General features: G+C 44.3%; 1 protein-coding gene across 5 annotated transcripts in view; it reads right to left on the minus strand.

Annotated features, from left to right (window-relative positions):
- Positions 1 to 25,069, minus strand: part of R3hdm2 (R3H domain containing 2) — a 124,265-nt gene that overhangs the window by 23,393 nt on the left and 75,803 nt on the right. For 4 of the 5 annotated variants that reach the window (XM_052166054.1, XM_052166051.1, XM_052166052.1 and 1 more), the window contains 9 exons: positions 22,564 to 22,605; positions 21,856 to 21,942; positions 20,110 to 20,236; positions 17,163 to 17,241; positions 16,533 to 16,592; positions 15,593 to 15,733; positions 14,958 to 15,066; positions 9,599 to 9,630; positions 2,466 to 2,698 (listed from right to left, as the gene is read on the minus strand). In XM_052166054.1, coding sequence (XP_052022014.1) covers positions 2,466 to 2,698; positions 9,599 to 9,630; positions 14,958 to 15,066; positions 15,593 to 15,733; positions 16,533 to 16,592; positions 17,163 to 17,241; positions 20,110 to 20,236; positions 21,856 to 21,942; positions 22,564 to 22,605 — 910 coding nt within the window. Of the gene's footprint in view, positions 1 to 2,465; positions 2,699 to 9,598; positions 9,633 to 12,296; positions 12,391 to 14,957; positions 15,067 to 15,592; positions 15,734 to 16,532; positions 16,593 to 17,162; positions 17,242 to 20,109; positions 20,237 to 21,855; positions 21,943 to 22,563; positions 22,606 to 25,069 lie in introns of all 5 variants that reach the window. The other variant, XM_052166055.1, reaches the window with a different exon arrangement.

Here is a 25,069-nt window from a genome sequence, read left to right on the forward strand (position 1 = left end):
TACATTGTGTCTAGAGCCAAAAGAAACTAAAGGAGAGCATCTGATCCCCTAGAACTGGATTTACAGATGTTTGTGAGTCATCATGTGGGTGCTTGCTTAGAATTGAACCCAGAGTCAGAAAGACACGTATGGTCTGTACTCACTTCAAAGTGGACATTAGCCATAAAGGGCAGGATAACCATGCTACAGTCCACAGGCCCAAACTGTGTAATAAGGAGAAACTGTGTGTAATAAGGAGATCTTGAGGGAGGATGCAAGAATCTCGCTCAGGAGAGGTGGATGGAGAGAAGGAACTGAGTAGGAAAGGGGATGAAGAGGGGAACAGGGAGGGCGATCAGGTATGGGGAGGGAGGGCAGGAGAAGGCTGGGAGTGAGAATAGAAATCAGTGGGGGGGGTGCTGTCTGGGAGGGGGGATATGGGGAGTCTATGGGGGTAACCCTAGCTGAGATTCCTACCAGAGCCAGGTGTGACTTCCAGAGGAGGAAGGGGGTCGTTAATCTACCCACAAAATCTTCAACCCCAAACTGCCTAACAAGATGTGCAGGGATACTCAACCGATGAATTCCCCAACTTGAGACTCATCTCATATAAGAGAGCCAACCCCTGACACTATTAATGATACTCTGCTACGCTTGCAGACAGAAACCTTGCACATTTGTTTCCTGAGAGGCAGATGCAACAGGTGCAGAGACCTACAGTTGAACATCAGACAGAGCTTGGGGACTCTTGTGGAAGAACTGAGGATAGACCGGGCAAGCCAGAGAGGTAAAGGATACCACGAGAAGACCTACAGGGTCAACTCATCCGGGCCCGAGCCTGGGCTACCAGAAAGCATGCAGGAGCTGGACCTAGAGGACCTACACATTTGTAGCAAATGTGCAGATTGGTGTTCATGTGGTTTCTCTTAACCAGTGGAACAGGGGCTGTTCTGACTGTTCCTGCCATTGGATCCCCTTTCTCTAACTGGACTGCTTGAGTGGGCCTCATGGGGAGAGGATGTGCCTAGTCCTGTTGTGGCTAGATGTCCTAGGGTGGGGTGGTACCCAAGGAGCACTCCCTGAGGAAAACGGGAGGGGATAATGGGGGAAAGACTTACAAAGGTGGGACTGGGAGGAGGGGGCTGCAAATGGGATATAAAGTGAATACAAAATTAAATTATTGGAGAAAGAGAAAAGAAAAGAAAAAGAAAGGACAGGCCATGCTCTTAACTGCTAAACTGCTGAGCCATCTCTCCAGCCTCCATGCCTGGCTTTTCACACAGATGCTAGAGATGAAACTCAGATGATCATGCTTACACAGTGGGAGTCTGACCTTCTAAGTTATCTACTTGGCTCTGACATGAGCATTTTTAGGAGGGGATTGAAAGCAAGTCAATCTGTGTTTTTAGATTAGTAAGTTGGCTCTGAAAGCGGCTAGAAGAGAGTGGAGAGATAATCATGGAGCTAATACCATAATTTAATAAAATGAAGGCCTAGTTAAAGGCAGAGGCGGTGGTGTGAGAAAAGGGGATTAACAGAGAAGGGAAGGGGAAACCTAACAGAAGCAAGGCCTCACCATAACTGGTGTCTACTGGAGAGGAGATTTATAGTTCTTGTGCTGTGGGATTCACAAAATTCTTTCAAGGGCAATGATGTCGAGGTTGCTGAGGTCATGGAGAGCTGTCCACACAGCCCTCTGGTAAGACTGCAGCAGGAGCAGAGGGCACCCCAGAGCTCGGAACCATGGCGACAGGCTGGCATGCACATGACATGAGGACCTGCTTTGTCCTGGTGACCACATTCCAGAAAAGTGGGGTGTTGGATGTATCTACTAAGTTCGTGCATGCTGTCTACTGCTAACTGGTTATAAACTGTTCCCCTTTATATTCCCATGGGGCACAGAATACCCAGGTACAGGTATTCTGTACAGGTACTGTGGGTACCTATCATTTACATCTTACCATGTCACCTTGCTCTGGGCTAAAGTCTACCTCAGTCAGACAACACACTAACTAAACTCCAACCAAACTGCCTTTCTTCCTTCCAATACAAAACAAAACAAAACAAAAAACAGAAAGTCTGACTGAAAATCAAAGAGGCAACCAGAGTTAAGACTGAGTAATGGCACCAGGCGTGGCGGCTTGTGTCTGTAACTCCAGCACTCAGGACACAGAGGCAGGTAGATCTTGAGTTCAGATCCAGGCCAGCCTGGTCTACAGAGTGAGCTCCTAGATAGGCAGGGCTTCATAGAGAAACCCCATCTCAAAAAAAAAAAAAAAAAAAAAAAAAAAATCTGACAGACAAACAGATTTAAAAAAAAAATGGGTAATGGATCTAGGACACCAGATTTCCTCTCTTCTGATAATACTGTTAAGTTTCCAAGCAACTGTACTGTACCAGATGTTTCACCTAAAGTAAGTTACTGGATACTTTGCAAAAGACAAGCAAGAAGGGACGGTGATGTAAAAGGAGAACAGCTGTGGTACCTGGCCTGGAGAGCCTGCCCGCACTGCCACCTTTACTGCTGCCAATGCTGTCCCCTCTGGTGAGGATGGAGATCCCACTGAAGCTGCTGGCTTTGGTGACAGGCGGTCGCACACTGCGGACAGAGCCGTCTGAGTCTGTGCTGCTCCAAGGCCGGGGCTCCAGGGACTTGAGTTCGCTGTCTGTGCTGCTCTGTCGGCTGCTTGAGGTGCGACTCAGCCCTTCCCGGTTTCCCCTGCAGAAACCACAGTGGTCAGAGGACCTCCCCCCCTCAGCCCCCCAATTCAGAGGAAGGGCCAAGAGAGAGAGAGAGTTCCTTTTTTATTCTCTCTCTAACAAAGAAGAGGGGAGGGGTGTGGACACTGACTTCATGTTAGTTGGCTGGCCAACTAAGGTCTGATGGGAGCGACAGAACACGGTCCAGTACAGTGACAAAGAGCACAGAGGCAAATCTGAAAGACAGCGCGCTGGCAGCTAGCTCAACACTCTTTGGTGAGCCGAGGAGAATGTGAAGCGACAGAGACAGTACCGAGACTGACTGTGGATTCTTGTCCACACCCTGCAGGGATCTCACACATGCAGGAAATGGAGGGCAACAGGACGGTGGCAGCAACTTCTGGGACTTCTTAAAACAAGAGAACCCCTAGAAGTTACTGTTGGTAGAAACTGGAAGTAGCCAGTGACATGGATAAATCCCACAGAAGATCTTCCAAACAGCATGCATCTAAGCCAGCAGAGGTGCTACTTATGACATCTTCCCAGGGATTGGAGAATTATAGTGAACAGTCTGACTGTCCAAACTGTTTTGTGGAAATTGCGTCTTGGTATCTGAGAACAACAGACGCCACAGTTGCTAAGGACTGATGTCAGGAAGATCAAATATGCTTGGGACTTGGTAGAATGGGACAGGGGCTGGACTGGACTTAGAACCTTGCTGCCTTGGGGGAGGCACAAAACTACTGTGAATGGGATTCTTCTGTTCTTGCTTGTTAAAAAATGTCAGGCTTCTCCTAACATTAAAAGCATTGTCTGTACTGGATATTGGGATATTGGTTGTGTAAGCCTTTAATCCCAGCTCTCAGGAGGCCAAGGCAGGTGGCTCTCTCTGAGTTTAAGGAGAACTTGGTCTATAGAGCAAGTTCCAGGACAGCCAGGACTCTAGAAACCTTATCTCAAAAAAAAAAAAAAAACCCAAAAAAAACCCCCCCAAAAAAACCCAAACAAAACAAAACAAAACAAAACAAAAAAAAAACCCAAACCAAAAAAACAAAACAAAACAAAATAAAAAACAAAAAAAGCTGTGATTAAAAACAGCAGTATGCCTTCAAAGAAACTCAAAACTTTTGTCTTGCCTTAAAAAAGATATGTGTGTATAAATGTATGGGTACCATGTATGTGCCTGGTGTTCACAAAGCCCAAAGAGGGCATCAGATCCCCTGGAACTGCATTTAAGGATGGCCATATGCTGCCACTGGGACGCTGAGAACTGAACCCAGGTCCTCTACAAGAGCAACCAGTGCTCTTAAGTGCTGAGTCATCTCTCCAGCCCCTAAAGGTTTACTTTTTGTTTATATGTGCCTGTGTCTGTGTGTGTGTATTCCACAAGTGTACAGATGCCCAAGGAAAACAAAAGGGAGGATCCCTGGAGTTGGCAGTTGTGAGCCAACAGTGTGGGTGCTGGGAATCAAATTTTGATTTTTCTTTATTGTTCTTGTGAGTTGTAGAAAGTTTTGTTTGTGTGTGTGTATGTATGTGTGCGTGCATTTGTGAGTATGTATGAACAGGTGTGCAGTACATGTCTATTTTTCTTGATCAGGTTCTAGTATGTTTGAAATGTTTTCATGACTACATTTTAATGAATTATTTTGTGTTCATGTGTGTGTAAGTCAGAGGACAACTTGCAGGTGTGGTTGCTTCTTTCCTACTACGGGAATTCTGGGATCAAACCCCGGCTTTCAGGCTTGGTGGCTGGCGTCTTTACTCACTGATCATCTATCTCACCAGTCTCCTGCCTTAGTTTTTGAGACATTGGCTCTCACCAAACCTGGATAACTAATAAATTCAATTAGACTGCCGGCCAGTGAGCTCCATGGATGTTATGTCCTTGTGTCCAGCCCTACTCCCAGGACAGGGTTACAGATGTACTGCCATGGGCAGTTCTTCCAAAGGTGTTGGGGTTCTACAGCCAGGAGTCCGTGACGCACAGACACTGTACAGACTGAGCTGACTCCTCAGCCCCTCTCTTGAGCACTTACTACTTCTTACTAAAAGCATGCAAGGCTCAGCCATTTCCTTTATTTTAGCTTCATCCCAACAACTCCTACCTGGGGGAACCACATGACAACAATCACCAAGATTTTGGTGTATCTACTGGTGAGTAACTTGGCAAAATCATGGCAGTGTGCATTCCCTTCTTTTCATCATTATCCCCCCCTAAACCAAACTGAAAATGCTACCCTAATCACTTTAGCTCCAAAGGCCCTTTGTTCAGTTATTTTGAGAGTGAGCTAGCTTTCTTCCTCCCTGCCCTGTCTCTTCCATCAGAGAGGATCCCATCACCCTGTGCTGGCCGTCCTGGAACTCACTCTGTAGACCCGCCTGTTTCCTCCTCCCAAGAGTTGGGCCCGCAGGTGAGTGCCACGAGTAGCTGGCAGTCACTGTTCCTGTTTCTATTAACCATGCCACGAAGAGCTAACAACATGTTGGCACAATTGATTAGCAATGTACCAATTATTCTTTGCTACCCCGAGTACATAGGGTCTCATGCTTCTCTATATGGAGTTAGAATAAGGGACTGTACCATAGTCCTGCTTTCTCTAAAACTTAAATAATCATATCACTAAATAAATGGCAGTTTGAGAGAGCCACTAAAACTCCATTCTGAGGAATGACTGGGTTGGGACAAGGATAAAGAAGACTTCAGGTGTGAGAAAACCTGAGCTAGTTTAGGCCAGCTTAGCCCTGATCTCTGTCGCCACCCAGTCAGGCCCCAAGCCTGGTATGCAGCCAAGGATCCTCCTGTCTCCACTTCCTTAGTGCTGCTAGGATTCAGGTATGTGTGCCGGCAGACTCAGCTTGTATCGTATGAGGATCAAATCCAGGATTTCATACATGTTAGGCAAGAGGTGGACTACCAACCGGGCTGTCCCCGACTGCTCTGATCCAATTTTAAAGTAGACTTAGTTTTTTATAGGAAGAAATCCACTTTGTTGGGTCTGAGAAATGGTGGGGTTATAGAAGGGGATGAAATACATAGAAAAACATGTTAAAATGGAAGATTATCATGGAAAATTATACAGATAAAATGGTAGACATAAAAAACATTGCTAAATTAATTGAAAAAATAAGAAGAAATATATTATGATAAAATTGAAGATTTAGATGGAAAATAGTTCTGATAAAATTTAAAAACTATATGGAAAAATGTGTTAAAAGATTATTGTGCTAGAAAAGGGGAAATCATTTGAAATGTAAATAAAAAATATATCGAATAAAAAAAAGAAAAAAAAGATTATTGTGGAAAATTATACAGATAAAATGGTAATCATAAAAAACATTTCTAAATTAATTGAAAGAGTAATTATAAACATTTTCTGACAAAAGTGAAGATTTACATGGAAAATATTTCTGATAAAATTGAAGAAATATATAATGGTGATTTGATAATGGTGGCCTATCAATAGACTAAGGTTTCCAGCCGGGCAGTGGTGATGCATGCCTTTAATCTAGCACTTGGGAGGCAGAGGCAGGTGAATTTCTGAGTTCAAGGCCAGCCTGGTCTACAGAGTAAGTTCCAGGGGCCAGGGTTATACAGAGAAACGCTGTCTCAAAAAACCAAAAAAACAAAACAAAACAAACAAACAAAAAAAACCTCGACTTTATTGCCAGTGTAGATGATAAAATTTGGTGTGCTGTATATTTTCAAAGCATGAAATGGACAGAAAGAAATGTATGAGGTATTTTACTAGTAAGATTCTGGACCATGATCCAAAACAGGGTAAGTAGTCAGTCTAGGATCTGCATTTTAAATTACATTTTCCCCCCTTTTTGAGACAGAGTGTTATGCAGTCCAAGCTTGCCTCAAACTACCTAGGCAGACAAGGATGACCTGGAACTTCTAATCCCCCTGCCTCCACCTCCTGAGTGCTGGGATCCCAGGTGTGTACCATCATCTCCAGGTTCTGGTGCTGCTCCTAAATCCAGATCCTTGGTACACTAAGTAAGTTCTCCACCAGCTCAACCACATTACCAGCACCTAACCTAGGTTCTCATTCTTAAATCTTTGTGTCTTCTTTTATTTATTCATTTGTGTGAGACAAGGTCTCACTAGGGCCCTGGATGTCCTAGAACTCTCTATGTAGAGCATGCTGACCTTGAACTCACAAAGATCTTCCTGACTCTATCTCTTCCCCAATACAGGGATCAAAGGTGTGCATCACCATACCCAGTTGTTTATTTTTAAAAAGTTTTATTTTATTTTAAATTATATGTATTATGTGGATATCAGTAGGAAGCCTGTACATGCAATGTGCCCAGAAGAAGGTGTAAGATTCCAGGAAGCTATAATTATAGGCATTTGTGAGCTTCCTAATATGAGTGCTGGGAACTGAACTCAGGGTCCTCTGCAAGATCAGTATGTGCTCTTAACTGTTGAGCTATTGTTCTAGTTCCACTTTTATTTGTAATTGTTAATCATTTTTTATATTTGTGTGTGAAGGTCAGAGGACAACCCCCAGGGGCTAGTTCTCTCCTCCCACTACCTGACTCCTGGGGCTGAGCTCAGGTCACTAGGCTGATGATAGCTGCATTCGCCTGCTGAGCCGTCTCACTGGTCATCACCTAGGTCTTTAATCAAAACACAGTTGGATTTTTCAGGCATGAAAAAAAAAAAGATTTGGAGAAGTGAGGCCTGCACCTGCTCACCACATTCTTCAAGCTATTATCTGCACAGTTTGGTGTAGCCTGGCGCTCACAGGAAAGCATCACTAGCAGTGAATTTGAATTAGGCTTCAAATAGAACACATGTTTGAGAGGAAGAAGGGCTGTTTGTAAAAAGCTAGTGTGGGGCAATAAAGAGAGCACTGGACAAAGTCAGCCTCGGTCTCGCCACTTATAGCCACAAAAACTAGGGCTTGCTATTCCATCTCTACTTTCTGTTTCTTCTAATATAAACCAGTTGATCAGGTCAATACACTGAGAAAGTTGAACCAGGTAAGATATACTTCAGCAACTATAAAGCACTGTTCTCTGGGATAATTATGACTACAAAGTATATATTATCTAGCAGAATTTCATTTTTTAAAAAATGAGTTATTTATTTATTTATTTTATGTATATGAGTAACACCATTGCTCTCTTCAGACACACCAGAAGAGGGCATCAGATCCCATTACAGATGGCTGTGAGGCACCATGTGGTTGCTGGGAATTGAACTCAGGACCTCTGGAATGGTCGCCAGTGCTCTTAACCACTGAGCCATCTCTCCAGGTCTAATTTTTTAAATATGAAAATTTTACATATCTTTGGTACTATTAACAAAGCAATGCTCACTCAGCCTCTGGTTTTCAGATGGACTTCAAGGTGGCACTGTCTAAAAATTAGAGGTCAGAGGGGATAGAGATATGGCTCAGTGGTTAAGAACACTGGATGCTCTCCTAGAAGCCCTAAGTTTGATTCCCAGGACCCACATGGCAGCTCACAACTGTCTGTAACTTCTTTCAGGGAATTTAACACCCTCTCTAGCCTCTGTGGGCACTACATGCGTGTGGTACATAGATAGTCATACACATAAATCTTACACATTTTAGAAAAATGTAAATTCTCTATCCTTCCCAACAGTAGAAAATGTCATTGTCTTTCTTCTTCATCCTCCTCTTTTTAAGATTTATTTTTATCAATATGTAGTGTGTGGAGTGTAAGTGCTTGTGGAGGCCAAAGGGCATCCGATCCCGTGAGTCGCCTGATGTGAGTGCTGTGAAGGAACTCAGGCCGTCTACAGGAGGGAGCAGTGAACACTGGCTACCACTGAGCATCTCAGCTTCAGGGAGGCCAACAGGAGAGGACAACTAGAGCTTTAACGTGAGACCTACATTCTGCATCTCCTATCACACTCAGGATTTAAAAGATGCAGAAACCCTTTGGAAAGAGTCAGTATTGAAATATGGTGTTAAATACTCAGGCCCTCCACACTCTGCAGCTTCTCTGTTGGTAAATCAGGAGACCAGACTTACAGTGAGTTAGTACCAGCATAAGGGATTTTTCTCACATCCATCTTAAAACAAAAGATTTTATTATGTTTGGTTTGTTTAAAAAGTAACAGTATTTATCGGGAACTGGAGAAGTTAGTAGACAGTAGCTCTCCTCACAATGAAGGCTAAGTAACAGACAGTAAGTCCTACAAAGAACAAACTCTAAGTCCATTCTAATGCATCCCTATCCTCTATGAGGTTGGTCATCTTAGACATTATACTGTCTCAAGGTAAAACCACACAGAGACATATATATATATATCTTTGCATATATTATCTTTCCTGGAGACACAAAGCAGTCCCTGTTCTAGGTTCAGGTCTCAGCTGTCCACACCTTTCCACAGATTAAAGCAAAGGCAGTCAGCAGAACCCATCCTTTTACCCTACAATAGGTGTCTGTGAATTTGAACCTCTTGAGAGTTCCAAGTTCTAGTCCGTCTGTATGTATGTGGAGGGGTGGGAGCAGTACCTGCCTGTTCTGTCTCATACAGCGTGTCCTTGTCACCATCTACTCAGGGCTCAGTGACATTGGCAACAATAAAGTCACTGAGGTGGAGCCTTATTTTTCCCAAAAGGAAAAAAAGAATCCAGTATTGCAAAACTCACAAATTTAATTATTCCACAAGCAGCCATGCATGGAGCAAACTCACTCACTCCACTGAAAAGATTACAGCAAAACAAAATGAAAGATAAAAAGGAGAGATAGAGATCACACACGGGTACCTAAAAGTCTGCCTTCTCTTGTGAGAGCTAGAAGAAAAGGCTTCTTTGGAGAGTCTGTTGGTTAACATCAAAAACAAAACAAGAATAGCATCACTATAGGGTCTCATTAACCTCACTGATAAGCTGAACAGCAAGCAGAGAGCATGCTGGGTAGTGGTACTAACCTGACGTCAGTTAGATATCCATTCTGGCCGGTCTAGGTGGGGAGAAAATGGAAAATAACTCATAAGAAAATCATACGGCACAACAGAAAAGGCTGTCCACGATGCTACAAACACCCACTCTTCAAACCCAAGCTCTCATCCATCAGCAGGGAGGGAGTGAGGCCAGGGTGACCCACCGCCTTACCCCAGACCCATTTCTCACCTGTCATGTGAAAACATTTGGCAGTTTTAGCCTTTCCACAGCGTTTAAAATGAAGGTCGTAAGGGGAGAAGTATTAGAGGAGGAACAGGACAGCTACGAGCCTAATTACCCCCCTTTTAGCTCTACATTATTGTTCTAGTAGTGAACTGAGTGTACTAAGTGACACACTTTATCTTACGCATGTTTAAAGGAAAGGGACAATTAACCTCAGTGGCTGTTTCTCGTCCTGCCCTTTCCATCTGCCCAGATGAAAGGCGCTGTGCCTTGAGTCTCGTTATGGGTGAGATATTGGGGATGCAGATACTTTTTAGAGCCTAAAAAACCTGAGAACACTGACGTCTGAGACAGTTCCACCAGGATTCTCTTCTGACAAAGCCACTGAGCTGAGTGAAGTGCACTGTGGTGGACCCCAAACCTTAGGAAAGGCCCTGAGGATGGGCGTCCAGCTGTGGAGCACAGCAGGCTCTGCACAGGGCAGCTTTCCCAAGCCGCAGCCCAGGCTCTAGAGAAGGCTGCAGCAGCAGCATTTCCATCCGAACACCCTTCTCGGCACTTCCCACTCTTCCGGGCCTGGCCTTGTCCTCATGCTACCCTTCCTCATTGCCTCTGACTGGGCGGGCTCCTCTCCACAGGAGTCTTTGGAGGATGGTGGACTTTGGCCATTTCTCCTCATCTAGTTCTTCTGACATTCCCGAGGCCTCTACTATAAGAGCTAGGAAATACTGAAACAAAAGTAATAAATCCACAAGGATTTAACAAAGAATACATGTATTAGTAGAGGCTTGAGAGACTAGAAATCAGGAAGAAAACGACAGAAGCGCTAACTCTGCCTTTGCTATGGCTGTGTTCCACTATGGTGATAACTAGCTTCAATGCCCTGTAATAAGCCATCCGGATGTACTTTCAGATAACAGGGCTTTGCCAGGGCTTGAAACAGTGAGGCAGTCATTTCCGTGTGTGAGTGAGGCAGAGGAGTACACAGCTGCTGGGACTACCTAATCTAAGAGTCCAGAACAGAGCAAGCTACCAAGAGGTAGCTTCCATTAGGTTGTGAACATGGACACTGGTGCCAGAGTGTCTACAACAAACACCAGCACTCTGGCTAACTGGCATTATCAAATCTGTGTCTTAGATTCTCCTTTACAGAGTGAGAAAAATAATTAAAATTATTTCACAGAGCTGTTATGAAGATGACATAAGTTACCCTACAGGAAATGCCTAAAGCGCAGTAAGTACTACACAAGCATTTCTAGTCACAATTTAGGGCCATCCCGGCCATAGCCCTGCATCGCTCCTCTCACCCCCCACCGGCTTTGCAGGTGATGTACTGAGCTCTCCTGAGTAGGGGTAATGTGGAGGACAGACGTTTCCGCCTCAGAATGGAAATCTACATAATAGAAGGTAAGTAAGGAGATTGCCTCCTGAATTCTAGGCTAGAAGGCTTGTTGTGTGCCACTTTCCGTAAGGATTCTTAAAAGCGCTTGGCTCTCTGTCTAGACAACAAACAAACATTTTTCTGGAGTAGAGACATTATTTTTCTGAGTGAGGTGATGATGAAAAGACACACACGTTGTTTTGTGTGCGTTTGTGTGTGATAAAAAATGGGAGGGGTGTCTTGATGAAAGAAGAAGAACAGAAGAACGGCAGGAGAGTAGTGTCCATCCACATGATTTAAACTTCCTTTGTTGCTAAGATGTTACTCTGTCTGGGCCCACGTGTTTTGAAGGTCTGTTCATCTGTTGTTTATCTAACCTGTCCCTGAAATCATGTTCTACATCTCAGATTAACAGGGAAAGGCAACTGGACACAGGGTGACAGGTGCATTTGACATGGCCCACAGTTCTTACAGATGAGGTTACCTAAGCTGACTGATTGTTGCCCTTTGGACCACAAAGCCATTCCTGTTCTAAAAGCAAGGTAAGAAATATAGGAAGAGGAGGCTTCCCATCCCAGTAGTAAGTGCAGCAAATTGGGGGCATCCTCTGTGCATGGGGCCTGTGGGACGATGCCAGGACAGCCCTTTAATAAAGCATCAATATCCTAAAAACAAACTGCCAAACAAGATGTGTGTTGAGCCTGTCTGGATTCTGAGTCTTCTACTGAGAAGCAAAGATGTGTAGAGCAGACAGTGGGAGTTGGAGGGTGAGTGCAGGAGTCCGGGCAGGTGAGACCTTAGGGCCTTTCATCAGCTCTGCCAAAACCAATTCCCTTTCCAGCCTAGTCATATTTACCAAATTCAGCCACTCCAAGTTTTGTTTCTCTTTGTATAGCACACAGCAGAATGTATCCCAACACAAATGAAAACCTGTAGCTTCTCAAGAAGCCATGCCCAGGGTTAGAGGTCAAATCTTGGACTGACTGATGCTGGTAAAAAGAAAAGAAAAAGAAACAAAAAGACCCAGCAACATTTACGGAGGGTTCATTGGCCATTCACAGTTGCAGAGGTTAAGAGCTAACAGCTGTGGTCTGACAACTCGGAGAAGCTACACTTACCTCTCCGGGCAAATATCCTCTCTCGGGCCCTTTGATATTCCTCCTCTCTCTCTTCTATTGACTTGCTCCTCCTTCCATCCTGCAATGGAACTCTCATCTAGATCGGTGAGCAGAATTAAGCTAGGTAAGTTCTCCTCGTACTGCAAGCTCACTGCACACCAGCAAGGAACAGAAACTGGGAAAGTTTACAGTTGCCATAAAAAAAAAAAAAAAAGGAAAATAAATAAAGAAAATAAAATTTGCGGTCCTGGACAGGTTTCACTGGGCACATCTGACCACGCAGTTTGGGAGATCAGCTTTTCTAGATGGTAGAGGACTTTTCCACCCTCCCCCAAACCCCAAATATCAAGAACAACAACTACGTATAAGGGACTGGGTCGGTTCCTTGGAGTACTCAGGTACTGCTCAGTCAGTAAAGATCAAGAAAACAGCTCCGGGAAAGTAAACAGCAGTGCTTCAGAGGGCAGGTGAAGGAGGAAGGGAGCCGAAGACGGCAAAGCAGTGAGGGTCGAGCACGGCTGAGGTACAGGAGGCTGATGGGACCAGCGCTGAGCAGGACCTGCTTCAGTCACGGATGCCACATCCTAGCGACCCAAGTCAAGCGGGACTTAGCAAATCTCCAGAGTGAGGCTGAACTTAAAGACGAAGCATTCTCTCATCTTAATTACAGCAATTAAGGGAGTTGAGGAGACAGAAATACGAAGAGAACAGCGCAACACAGGAGAGAAGAGAACAAATGGAAAGAAATGAGTAGAGAAAGGAAGAGATGAATGAGGCACAGTGAAAAGAGGAGAGGAAGACAGCAGGGTAGAGGAGGAGATGGGGGACAGAGACGTCCATGTTCTCTGACAGACAGACAGAGTGGGGACAGACTGATGTTGGATGGGCAAATGACCATTCTGGCTAGCCACCGTCTAGGTTCCCACCGTTCTTCCTCTTGATGCTGTTTGGGAACCCTGTCCTGGTCCAGTGTAACAGAGACCCCTTCTCCACAGTGACCACAGAGGCAAGGAGCTCCGCGTGGGAACCCATTACTCAGTGTCATCTCTGACCTTCAGTTAGAGGCTCCAGGTGAAGCTCTAAGGAACCACTGCTCTAGGTCAAGACTCCACGTCTTTACCTGTTTCTAGAGGCGGCCCCCAGACTCCTGGGGTCTGAGCTCTGACTAGATACTGTCCTCCCCACTCTTGGAACAAGGAGACACAAGACCCTGACAAGCTGTCTGGCTTCGAGCACAGCATGCCTAGAGCAGAGCAGAAAGCACATTGGGACATCAAGGCAGATCCCAGCTGCTGACTCCCAGTAAGCTGACTTCAGGCAAGTAATTTAACATCTGGTGGACTCAATATTTCTATGTGTAAAGTGGAGTTCATAACCCCATTTACATTGGGGTGTGGGAAAGGATTAAAAGAGATAGCATGTACATGTTTAAAAGCAAAGCTCAGCTCAAGGAAACAATAAAATAACAATACTACATTTGTTATTAATACCACAGCCAGAAAGCACACAGAGTCTACCCTACTAGGGCCAAGCTTGAAGCTGTGAGAGGGAAGTAGAAACAGGTTCCCTCCCCCCCCCCCCCCCCCCCCCCCCCCCCGTGCGCCCGTCGGCCTGACACTCCCTGGTACATGAAAAGGGCTTTGGGAAAATGCAGAGAAGGGCATCAGGATGGAAAGGCTTTTTTCTTGTTTTACAAAAATTTGTCTTTTTGTAGTTTTCTTTGCTTTCAATCAGACCCAGCGTATTTGTCCACATTAGATAACAGTGTCTTTCTTAAAAGGACTCCTTTTCATATTCAAGTAGCAAGCAAGAAGGTCCTGGTCTCAAGACCATATAGTATTTCAAGAAACCTAAGTGTGCTGTAGAAGTATGGTATTGTTACATGGTTAACTATGCCTCACCAAGACTCATACTGGTTCCACCCAGCCATACTCTTCAAATCTAATCCCCTTTGGCAGCTAAGCAGATGTAGGTTAACTCTAAACTCTCCATTTAGCTAAGAAAACTAATCCTCAGTCATTTGCTACTTAAAGGGACAGAGGTTAGAACAGCGGCCAGTCCCACTATAAATGAAGAAGGGATAGGACAGTTTAGTATATTGCTTAGTTCCACAGCAGTGAGTCAAAAGGAACCTGAGTCCCCAGCACTGAAAGTCAGATTAACTCACCATGGTGGAAGGAGTTGGAAAAGATTAAGTAGTTTACCAAAGGGGATCAGAGACACACCTCTGTAACTGACTAAATTAGACCATAACTTTGCCAGTTCAAGGCTAGCCCTTGGCTAGGAGAAGACTGAAAATGGGATAAAGTAAATTTTGGTTATTTTGGTAGCTCCCAATGTTCTGTAAGACAGGGCAAAGAGATGACACTAAAGTCAGCTACATCAAGGCTGACACAGGGAGGGACCTTGTTTGCTTGTCCAAAATGAAATGTAATACAGGTTAGAGGAAACCTAAAGAACTGTCGGCCAGATGAGAGACCTCAGCACCATGTCTTCCTGGGCTCAAGCTGGCACTACAGCCAGTCCTCAGAGTTGAGCCCCAACAACTCGGGATAACAGCTCTGTGTATTTTTCTATGCTAAGTTTCAATTTTTTCCATTCCCCCCAAATCCTTCTCCCTCCCCAGTTCCTCTCCTTATAGGCCCACCCTCTTCCATTCTTCACCTGGTTATCATCTCGGTCCATACTGGCATCATCTCTCTTGAGAATGAATCTCTGTTGAAATTCTGTGTTCTTCTCATCTTTTATATGTTCTGAGAACCTCTGTTCAGGTCTGAGATTTGTTAAGAAATGTGAAAAGAAGGGAGGAAAAAAAGACCTTTTTGTTAGGGAGAAGAACTTCTATGCATACTTCTCCTAAATTCCATACCTCTACTCAAAAAGAGAATTTTAGGTGTTAGGAATCACTACAAAACTGAAAAAGTCACATGAAGATTCAAGTGAAATCTGTGTGTAATCCCCTCCCCTTTCTTGAGACAGAAGCTCATGTCGTCTGGTTCCCAATTCATGAGCCTAGTGCCTCCACCTGAGTGCTGGGTCGCAGGTGCACACCACTACATGATGCCTGTTCTTCAGTGTAACATCTCTTCATTCAAAGTTGTGTCTGGCCTATGCAAGGTGAACAGAAGCTAGGGCCAGTCTGCATGAACCACTAGTATCTCAAATGAAAATCTATCTCTAAGACCCCACAGAAAGTAAGAATTGATGAGACACCCTCCTCCCTCCCTGGATCTTCTGTCTTCCTCCTCTGTTCTGGCTGGTTGTCCCGTGAGAACTGTTGAACAATGGCCTCTCCTTACATCCTCGTGCTGCTGGTTTTGTTGATGATGACAGCTTTTCCTGTTTGATCAACATTGTGGTCCATCCCAAAATAGGCAGCTACCCGGTGTAATAGCATCCGGTGATATGAGGTCATCTGAGGGAACTTCTTGAACTGGTTACTGAAGGGATATCAGGTAATGAATAAAAGAAGACAGCAAGAACAGAAGACAAGTAATTTTTCTTAATAGTGTCTAACGGGGAAAAAAACTGAGGATCAGATGTACAAAAAATTTTACTCTGTAAGAACAAGTTTCTCTTAGTATTTTGTAGATTAATTTGTTCCAGCCCCTAGTAACACTGCTTGTTCCCATCAGTTAAAGGAAAATGGGAGTAGAGTATTATCTGGGGTGAAACCTAGCTGCTAAAAACAATATAAATTCTTGTTTAAAGTTTAAAATTTCCAGATTGTTTCTTTCTCCCTCTTTCCCCTCCCCCACTTTGGTTTTTTGAGACAGGGTTTCTCTGTGTAGCCCTGGCTGTCCTGGAACTCACTCTGTAGACCAGGCTGGCCTCAAACTCAGAAATCTGCCTGCCTCTGCCTCCCAAGTGCTGAGATTAAATGTGTGCGTCACCACCGCCCTGCATTCTCCCTCTTTTTTAAAAGACTTATTTATTATATCATATATGTATATGTACACACACACACATATATATATGAGTACACTGTAGCTGTCTTCAGACACCAGAAGAGGGCATCAGATCTCATTACAGATGGCTGTGAGCCACCATGTGGTTGCTGAGAATTGAACTCAGGACCTCTGGAAGAGCAGTCTCTCTCTGGAAGAGCCATCTTGCCCCTCTCCCAAATCCTTTCTCCCAGGGAGTAATTACTCCCATGTTTTTCCTTTGAGGACTGATGCCCACTTCCTCCCCAGTGTCCCTCCCACCTCCCAAGTGCATTTCTTCAGCGAAACCTACTTGTTGTCATTGATGAAGTCCAGAATCTCTTGCTCCAACTTTAGCAGCATCATTCTGTCCCTGTTTAAACAAGATTAAAACAAAACAAAACACAGCCCTCCCACAGATATTAAAAGCAGGGACTGAAAACCAACTTGTTCATCACAAAAACTGAGGGACGTATCCAAACTCTAATTAACAATGGCCACCACAGTGCACGAGCCGAGGAGCCTCTGCAGACTGTCCTATGGTACAGACCTTTCCCAATGATGTCTTTGTTATGTATATCAGCAATGCGCCATGCTGCTGGATGCAGGCGTTATTTTCATCCCAGCCAGGACTCAGCGGGTTCTAATGCAGCTATGACTTTGCTCATGCACTAGTCACTAGTGAAACTTTAACCAGTGACCACACGAGTCTTACGCTCAGTCACTCTCTTTTTCTACAACATTGTTGTCAACTCTTCAAAACACAGAAATCTCAATGTAACAATATTCTAAATACTTCAAAAATAAAAAACAATACTTTAGAAGAATTAAGAAGCAGTGGGCATTCTATATTCTAATAACAGATCCTGGAAAGGAAAGCTGTTTGGCTGCAGAGTCCCGCTACCCACCCTCTCCCCCCCCCCCCCAACAATCATGTTATTACCTTGGGTTCTTTTTCAGTGTGTTTACAAGAAATTCATGTAGATCTATTCCAGTGGAGTCGGTATATTCTTGGCTGGAGTCTAGAACCACCACATCAAAAGAAATTTAAAAGAAATGAAACTGCTTGCATAGTATCTAATTTTAAACAAAAGACAATGCCTACACAGACATTATGAAAACAGGACACCAGAACTAAATCAAGGTCTCAGCATAAAACCCGAGTGGCATGTACTGCCAGCTCTGTGAAGCTCCTATCACGAACTGGGCTGTGATAAAGCACTGGTCTAGCGCGTGTACTGTCTGAGGTTCAATCCCAAGTACTGCTAAAGAACAAAAGCAATAAGGAGAGGCCATGGGCCGAGGAAACTGCGCAGTGGACACAGTCAGGCCCCGAACACCCACAGAGAGAGAGCTGAGCTGGCACTGCGGACAGAGGTGAAGACAGGCAGCTCCGTGGAGGCCACTACCCAGCAAGTTTTGGTTCAGTGTAAAAACTATCTCAAAAAATAAGGTGAAGAAGCTGGTGAGGTGCTCACGGGTGGAGGTGCTTGCTGCCACAGCTGCTGACCTGAACGGGATTCCCAGAACTTCCTCGGTGGGAGGAGAGAACTAACCCCCGAGAGATGCCTCTGACCTCCAAATAGATATCACACAGACAGAAAACAAACACAGAAATATGTGTAAAAAATAATCAAATAGCCGGGCAGTGGTGGCATAGTCCTTCAATCCCAGCACTTGGGAGGCAGAGGCAGGTGGATTTCTGAGTTCGAGGCCAGCCTGGTCTACAGAGTGAGTTCCAGGACAGCCAGGGCTACACAGAGAAAAACCAACCCCCTCCCCCCCAAAAAATCAAATAAGGTAGAGGGCACAAAAAGGACACCCGATTTCACCCTCTGACCTCCACAGAGGAACATGTACACATGTTCCACATGCACATGCACACACGTGCTGTAACAACAGAAGGGACTATTTGGGCTACAGTACTATATCAATATTACACTAAAATACTATTTAACATTAATAAATAGTTACTGAACGTCCTGATCAAAATGAGGCAGGTTTTATTCTATGAATGAATATAGGTAAGGGCAATCACTGTTGCATTTTCCAAAATCTCAGGAAATTTTTCTAGTTTTAGTTGCTTTGTCAAATACAATTTTTCAAAGATTAAAAAATGTTTTACTGTGGTGTGTGTGTGTGTGTGTGTGTGTGTGTGGTGTAGATACACAAGCCCTGATACACGCAATTTTTTCCTTACATTGTTGTGAGAATTCTGGGGACTGAAGTCAGGTTGTTAGGCTTGCAGTATAAACATTTTTTACCACAGAGCTATTTTGCTGCACCTCAAATACGATATTTTTGTTTTGTTTTGTTTCTTGTTTTTTGAGACAGGGTTTCTCTGTGTAGCCCTGGCTGTCCTGGAACTCACTCTGTAGACCAGGCTGGCCTCAAACTGAGAAATCTGCCTGCCTCTGCCTCTGCCTCCCAAGTGCTGGGATTAAAGGCATGCGCCACCACCGCCCGGCCTAATATGATAATTTTTATAGCCTATATCTTTAAAGTCAGAGTCTAACAAGTAAAAGCGCATGTGTATTATAAACATAACTTGACAGGGCGGGGCGATGTCCAGCTGGTAGAGGACTTAGTTAACATGAAGGAAGCCCTGGGACTGGTCCCAGCACCCCTAAACTAGCATTGGTAATCCCAGGATTCTGCAGAAGGAGGTAGAAGGAAGGTCAAGGCCAGCCCAAAATACATGAGACCCTGCTTCAAAATAAACAAGGTAATACAAAAGTAAGTCACTGTAGCCACCGCCAATAGAAGATATGCTACCATGATTATTCATACCACCATCTATCCTGGAGCATAAACAAAGTCAGAACTGACTACACTGCCTTATCTAGGTAGTGTCAATACTGACAGAGTACCTCCCAGTGTATGTAAGGCCCCGAGGCAAGATTGGTTAAAGAAGCAAAAAAGTACTTAATGTAGTTAATGACTCTCCCAAGTAACCAAGGCAGCAGGAGACATGGAACTGCAGTGGGTTCCAGGTGTCAAGACAAAAAAAAAATAAATAAATAAATAAAATCATAGATTTTTAATCCTAACTGTTCCAGAGGCTGAAGAAGAATTCAAGGCCTGTGTGAACTACAAACTAAGTTCAAAGACAGCCTGGGAAACTTAGTGAGATTAAGCCTTAAAATGTAAAGTAATATAGATGGGTGGAGACACAGCTTAGTGGCAGAGTGGTTGCTTGCCAAGCACGTGCAAGGCTAAGGTCAATCCCCAGCACAAGGAGAGCAGAAGAGACAGTGAGCTGAGGCTGTGGCTCAGCTGGTAGACAGCACCACTTTAAAACCGGGCATCGTGGCACATCTCTGTAATCCTCGGACGCAGGAGGCAGAGGCAGGAGGCAAGGTCATCTTCAGCTACACAGTAAGTTATAGGCCAGGCAGCCTACATGAGACCCTGACTCAAAATTTAAGAGAGAAGGATCTGGAGGGATGGCTTAACAGTTATACTATATGCTCTTCCAGAAGACCTGGGTCTGTAAGTCCAGTCCCTGGAAAACTGGCGCCCTCTTCTGGGCTGCCTGGTGAAAGGCATATACATGGAGCACAGGATACACATGCAGGCAAAACATCTATGCACATAAAATAAAATAAAAATAAATCTTGAAAAGAAATTGAGATGCTGGCAGTGACAGCACATGCCTTTAACGCAGCACTGGTAGGCAGAGGCAGGAGGCTATCTATGAGTTCAAAGCAAGCTTGGTGTACATAGTAAACTCCAGGCCAGCAAGAGCTAGTCTCTCAAAAATAAAAATAAAATAAAACACCTTCCCCCTTAAAAAAAAAGGGAGGGAGAGAGGGGACAGACACACAGACAGACAAAGGACAGCACACACACTGTGCCTCAGGCTGAACTGGCAGAGAGGACAGCCTCACCTCTGGATAGCATCTTCCTTGGGACCTTTTCTCTGCCTTTGTCCTTGTCTTCCTTCTCAGAGACATCTTTTGTGGACTTTTCTTCCTCCTTATCAGAGGGGCAGCTGATGTGCAGTTGGATTATATCCTTAAACAAAAGGGCAGAGGCATAAAGCAAAGACTCAAACTGTATGGCGGGAGTGGCCGGAAGGTTCAGCCTCACCAAGAGCACTCGCTGCTCATTTCTGGCCCTGCGCTCATTTCCCAGACCCTCATGGCAGCTCAGAGCCATCTGTAACTCTACTTCCAGGGGATCTGATGGCCTCTTCTGACATCTGTAGGCATCAGGAATGCACATGGTACACAGAGACAGACATTCAGAAGAAATGTTCATACACACAAAATAAACCAATCTCTGTAAAAACAAACTTTTTTTGTGTTTCCCTCAAAATCCAATTAGCAAATCTTGGAAGGAAAGACTTATTTTTTCTTCATTTTAAAAAAAAAAATCTGTGCGCGCATGCGCATGTGTGTGTCTATGTGTGTGTCAGTAAACAAAGTCAGAGAACCTTGTGTGAGACAGGCTGCTGTGTGCAGTAGTGTGTCTTGGGCCAGTCAGCCTTTGCCTTGCAAAGACTCTTCTTTACCTCTTACCTTACTATAGGAGCACTTATGGTGGCCATGTGAACTCAGGCCCTCATACCTATATGACAAGGCTTTACTCACTGTGCTGCAAAAATGGCCACCATAGGCTCATAGATTTGAATTTTCAGCCACCAGGGAGTGGCACTATTTGAAAGGATGAGAAGGTGTGGCCTTGTTGAAGGAAGGCGTCACTAGGCGTAGGTGCTGCCAGGCCCAGTGGCTCACTCCCAGCTGCCTTTGGGTCGGGATGCAGCATGCTAGGCTGCCACGAATGCAGACGCGCTCTGTGCTTCCTGCCATGACAATGGACTGACCCTCTGAACAGCCCCAGGTAAATGCTTTCTTTGTAAGCGTTGCTGTGCTAGTGACATTTCTTCACAGCAAGGGATCACTGACTGAGATACCCACTGGATCATCTCCAACTTCATCTTACAGAAGAGTGTCTATTGTTAATTACTTTGCTTTTTTTGTTTGTTTGTTTCACTGACAGTAGGGGGCAACCTTTTCCTGTCAGAAGTCACAGCTGAAGCTGCTCTGGCTATCCTTGTAAGAATGTGGTGAGAAAGGTGTCAGGAAGGGTGTGTTCAGCCCCAGACCCTCTCCCACAGGAGCAGGACATTAAGACTCAAAATCTCCACTGTCACCATCGCAGATTACTACAAGAGCCTTTTTCTTTGTTTGCTTCTTTCTTTCCTTTTAATAATTTATTTATTTGTATTTTAAGTGCTGGTGTTTAGCCTGTGTTAGAGTGCTGGATCCTCTGGACTGTTTCTAACTGGGGTTTTAGGTAGTTCTGAGCTGTCACGTGGGTGCTGGGGATCAGAACTGGAAAAGTAGCCAGTGCTCCTAATCACTGAGCCACCTCCCCAGCCCCTCCATGCAAATCTTGGTGGGTAATCCTAGCACTTGGAATGTAGAGGCTGGAGGATGAAAAGTTCAAAGTCATTTTGGCTACACAATAGAGTCTGAGGCTAATCTGAGATCCATTAAGACCACGTCTCAAAAAAAAAAAATAACACTTTGTTCCTTCATTTCTGGGTCCAGCATCCATGCTGGGGTTGCTGCTACGCCTTACCCAACTGTGCTCAGAATAAACAGCGCTCAGGCTTGTGAAAGGCCTACCTGGGTGTCCAGTGGTCCATCGACAAACGGAGTGGATGATTCCTCACACACTGCCAGACTGCGCACCAACTTGAGCTTGGAATTAGACTGAAAAAAACAAAAGAACACAAAGCAAACATCAAATACAACACCACACACACACACACACACACACAAACACACCTCTTTGGTGAATGTTTGGAAAACACTTTCTTAGACTCTATTAGCTGCAGTTTCTACTAAGTAGTGTTGTTGTTCTTTTTTTCTTTTCTTTTTTTAAATTGTGGCTCTGGCTACCCAGGAACTCACTATGTCCACCAGGCTGACACAGGGGAGAATCTGGTGACTCTTAATATAAACAGCCATTCTAGAAGAGCCCTGAGTGAGCAGAGAGACAGGCAGTTCAGTATGGATACCCAACACTCTCAGGATCCCTGGAGTCCTGTGAGCTGGCATTCCAGGCTCAGAATGGAGAGAACAAGCTAGGCTTTCCTGTAGGGAATGCATGTGTATACATATGCATGTGACCATGCATATACAATGCATGTATATACATATGCATGTGACCATGGTCATGTGCTCTGTGTGCCATGCCCTTGACACTGAATACAAAAGGCAGCAGAGAAGCTTCACTTCTGCTTACCCTAATCAAGTCAGGCCCCACTGACACACTCTTCTGAACTGCAGAGTGGGTCCTGTCAGAGAGTAAGGGACAGGAGGAATGCTCACCTTGGCTCTTTTCCTGGCATGGCCGTGACTGGATGTCCGCCTCTGTTAGAAGAGGATTAAAAAATAGGAAAAGTGCAGATAATCAATATTTACAAGCAACGCATGCTAACAACACACTAATTATTAACTGGTTTTAAATGCTAACACAACACATGGCGTTGAAAGTCACCGAGCAGTCTTGCCCAATCCCAACTCCAGCAACTGTTTTTTTTTGTTTGTTTGTTTGTTTTGTTTGTTTGTTTTTGTTTTCTTCCCAAGACAGGGTTTCTCTGTGTAGCCCGGGCTGTCCTGGAACTCACTCTGTAGACCACGCTGGCCTTGAACTCAGAAATCCGCCTGCCTCTGCCTCCCAAGTGCTAGGATTAAAGGCGTGCACCACCGATGCCCGGCAGTCTGTGGTTTTCTATCACTTGAGTTTCAGGGATCAAAATCAGGGTATCAGGCTTAGCAACAAGTTTCCTCACAAGTACCTTCTCCTGCTGAGCTGTGTCCAGAACACTTGTCTTATCTATAGCTGTAGAAATGGAATGGAGAGTCTCCTCTCCAAAAACTCCCCTCCACTGCCCTGTTTTTGGCTTGTTTTTTAATGAGACAGAGTCTCTCTATGGCTGTCCTAGAACTCACCATGTAGACTAGGGTAGCCTCCAACTCAAGAGATTCCCCCTGCCTCCTGAGCAATGCTTCCCTTCTAAAACAAGAGAATTCTCCTAGTTCTAAGTGTCCAGTGATGGTCTCATAGCTTCTTTGGATAAGAGATGTGGTATGAGACAGGATAAAAAGCAAAGAACATGGAAGACAGGAATAAGAGCTCCAGAACAAAGCAGAGATGTGGTATGGACATAGCGTCCACCGAGGAAGAGATAGAATCCTGGAGGCAGGATGTGGGTGCAAACAACTAAGTACTTGTTAAGATTTCTGAACACACATGTGAGAAGTCAAAATTCTAGCTTTGAGGAAGAGGTTAGGGTATAGAAAAAAACTGAGGATGGAGGATGGAGAGAAAAGACAAGACAGAGGCAGATCATCAGCATGGTCTTGGTGAAGTAAGGATTTCTCTTCCCTTTGTTTTAACAAGTTAAACAAACAACTTGCCACATTACAAAATGGAGAACTGGGTGGGCAAATGGAAAAGGTAAGGAAAGATAGTAGAACTGGTCAGTGGCAAAGCCTGCTACAGCAAGAGAGGATGGGTTGTCTAAACACACAAAGCAGTGCTTTTTTACTGCCTCTCAAACAAGTAATAGACACAGACAGTACAAACATTCAAAAGGTATAATAGAGTTATATACTGAGTAGTTTCAAATCTGTCCCACAAATAGCTGACCTGGTTCCTTCCTAGTCAATCAGTATGGATTTTTAAAAATTTATCCATAGACTTTAATGCATATAAGCATACTATAAATATGTACACTGAAAAAAATAAATTGTATACATTAATCCCGGCTTTATGAATAAACTAATTTTCAAAGATATCACTGCACAGAAGATGTACTGTTTTTTTGTAACTGATACATAGTATTCCATTGTGTGGCTCTGCTACAGTTCATTTTTACCAATCCCTTTATATATATACCATTAGGATGTTTCTAATCTTTAAAAGTATAAACGGTAACCATGTCGCTGAGTATATCTATAAGTACAGTATATCTACAGTTCATCTTATAAACTTTATAAAGTGTTGCTAACTGCCTCTCAAAGTGCACGAATGCATATTCTCTAATAACAATGTGTGAATCTGTTTACTTCCATAATGCACAGTTTTCACAGAATAGCCAGTAGTTAGGGTAAAGCCTGAGACATATCAGGCACTGGGTATCAGGCAGAGAAGGCATACGCATAATCATGCTTTTCTCAGACTTTTCAACTCTCATTTATAACAGGAAAAGAGGAATCAGATAACACTGACGCATAAAACAGAAGCAATGGCTGAGTTAAGGGGCTGGGTCATATGATAGGTTATGAGACCTGGCATCAGGCAGCAGAATAGATGAATCCAAAGATCTTATAAATATAAAGGCAGAAAGCCCAATCAGGAGGCAATACTCAGTTGGTTATTTATTTATAGGGCACACATGAGTTTAGTATGTGTTACATTGATGGCTTGTTCATTCTAAAAAGAATCTCAGCGTCTGTAATTTTGTATCACTAAATTCCACTGTAAAAGCTGTTCTGAATATTGGGTTCCCAAAATGCACATCACATGGCCCTAGTAAAAACACCTCTTCTCTTTCAAACTCTTCAGCTTCAACTCTAGACAGAAGCTTCCTTGACGGTGAAGTCAGACTGCAGAGGTACGCGGGGTACAGGAGCTCAGCATGAATGGAGGAAGATGGATTGTCATGGCTGTTCAAGGAATATCTGTATGTGGTAAACACAAGAGGACAGAAGGCTTCCTAAGGGATCCTTGGCAGTAATAAGACCAAAGACTGTAAAAGGACCTCCAAAAGATGGCAGCAGTGACTCCAGTTCTTCTTGTCAGAGCAAAAGGAGTGAGGGGGGAAGAAGG

Source organism: Apodemus sylvaticus, chromosome 20, assembly GCF_947179515.1.
Source record: "Apodemus sylvaticus chromosome 20, mApoSyl1.1, whole genome shotgun sequence".
Lineage (NCBI taxonomy): Eukaryota > Metazoa > Chordata > Mammalia > Rodentia > Muridae > Apodemus > Apodemus sylvaticus.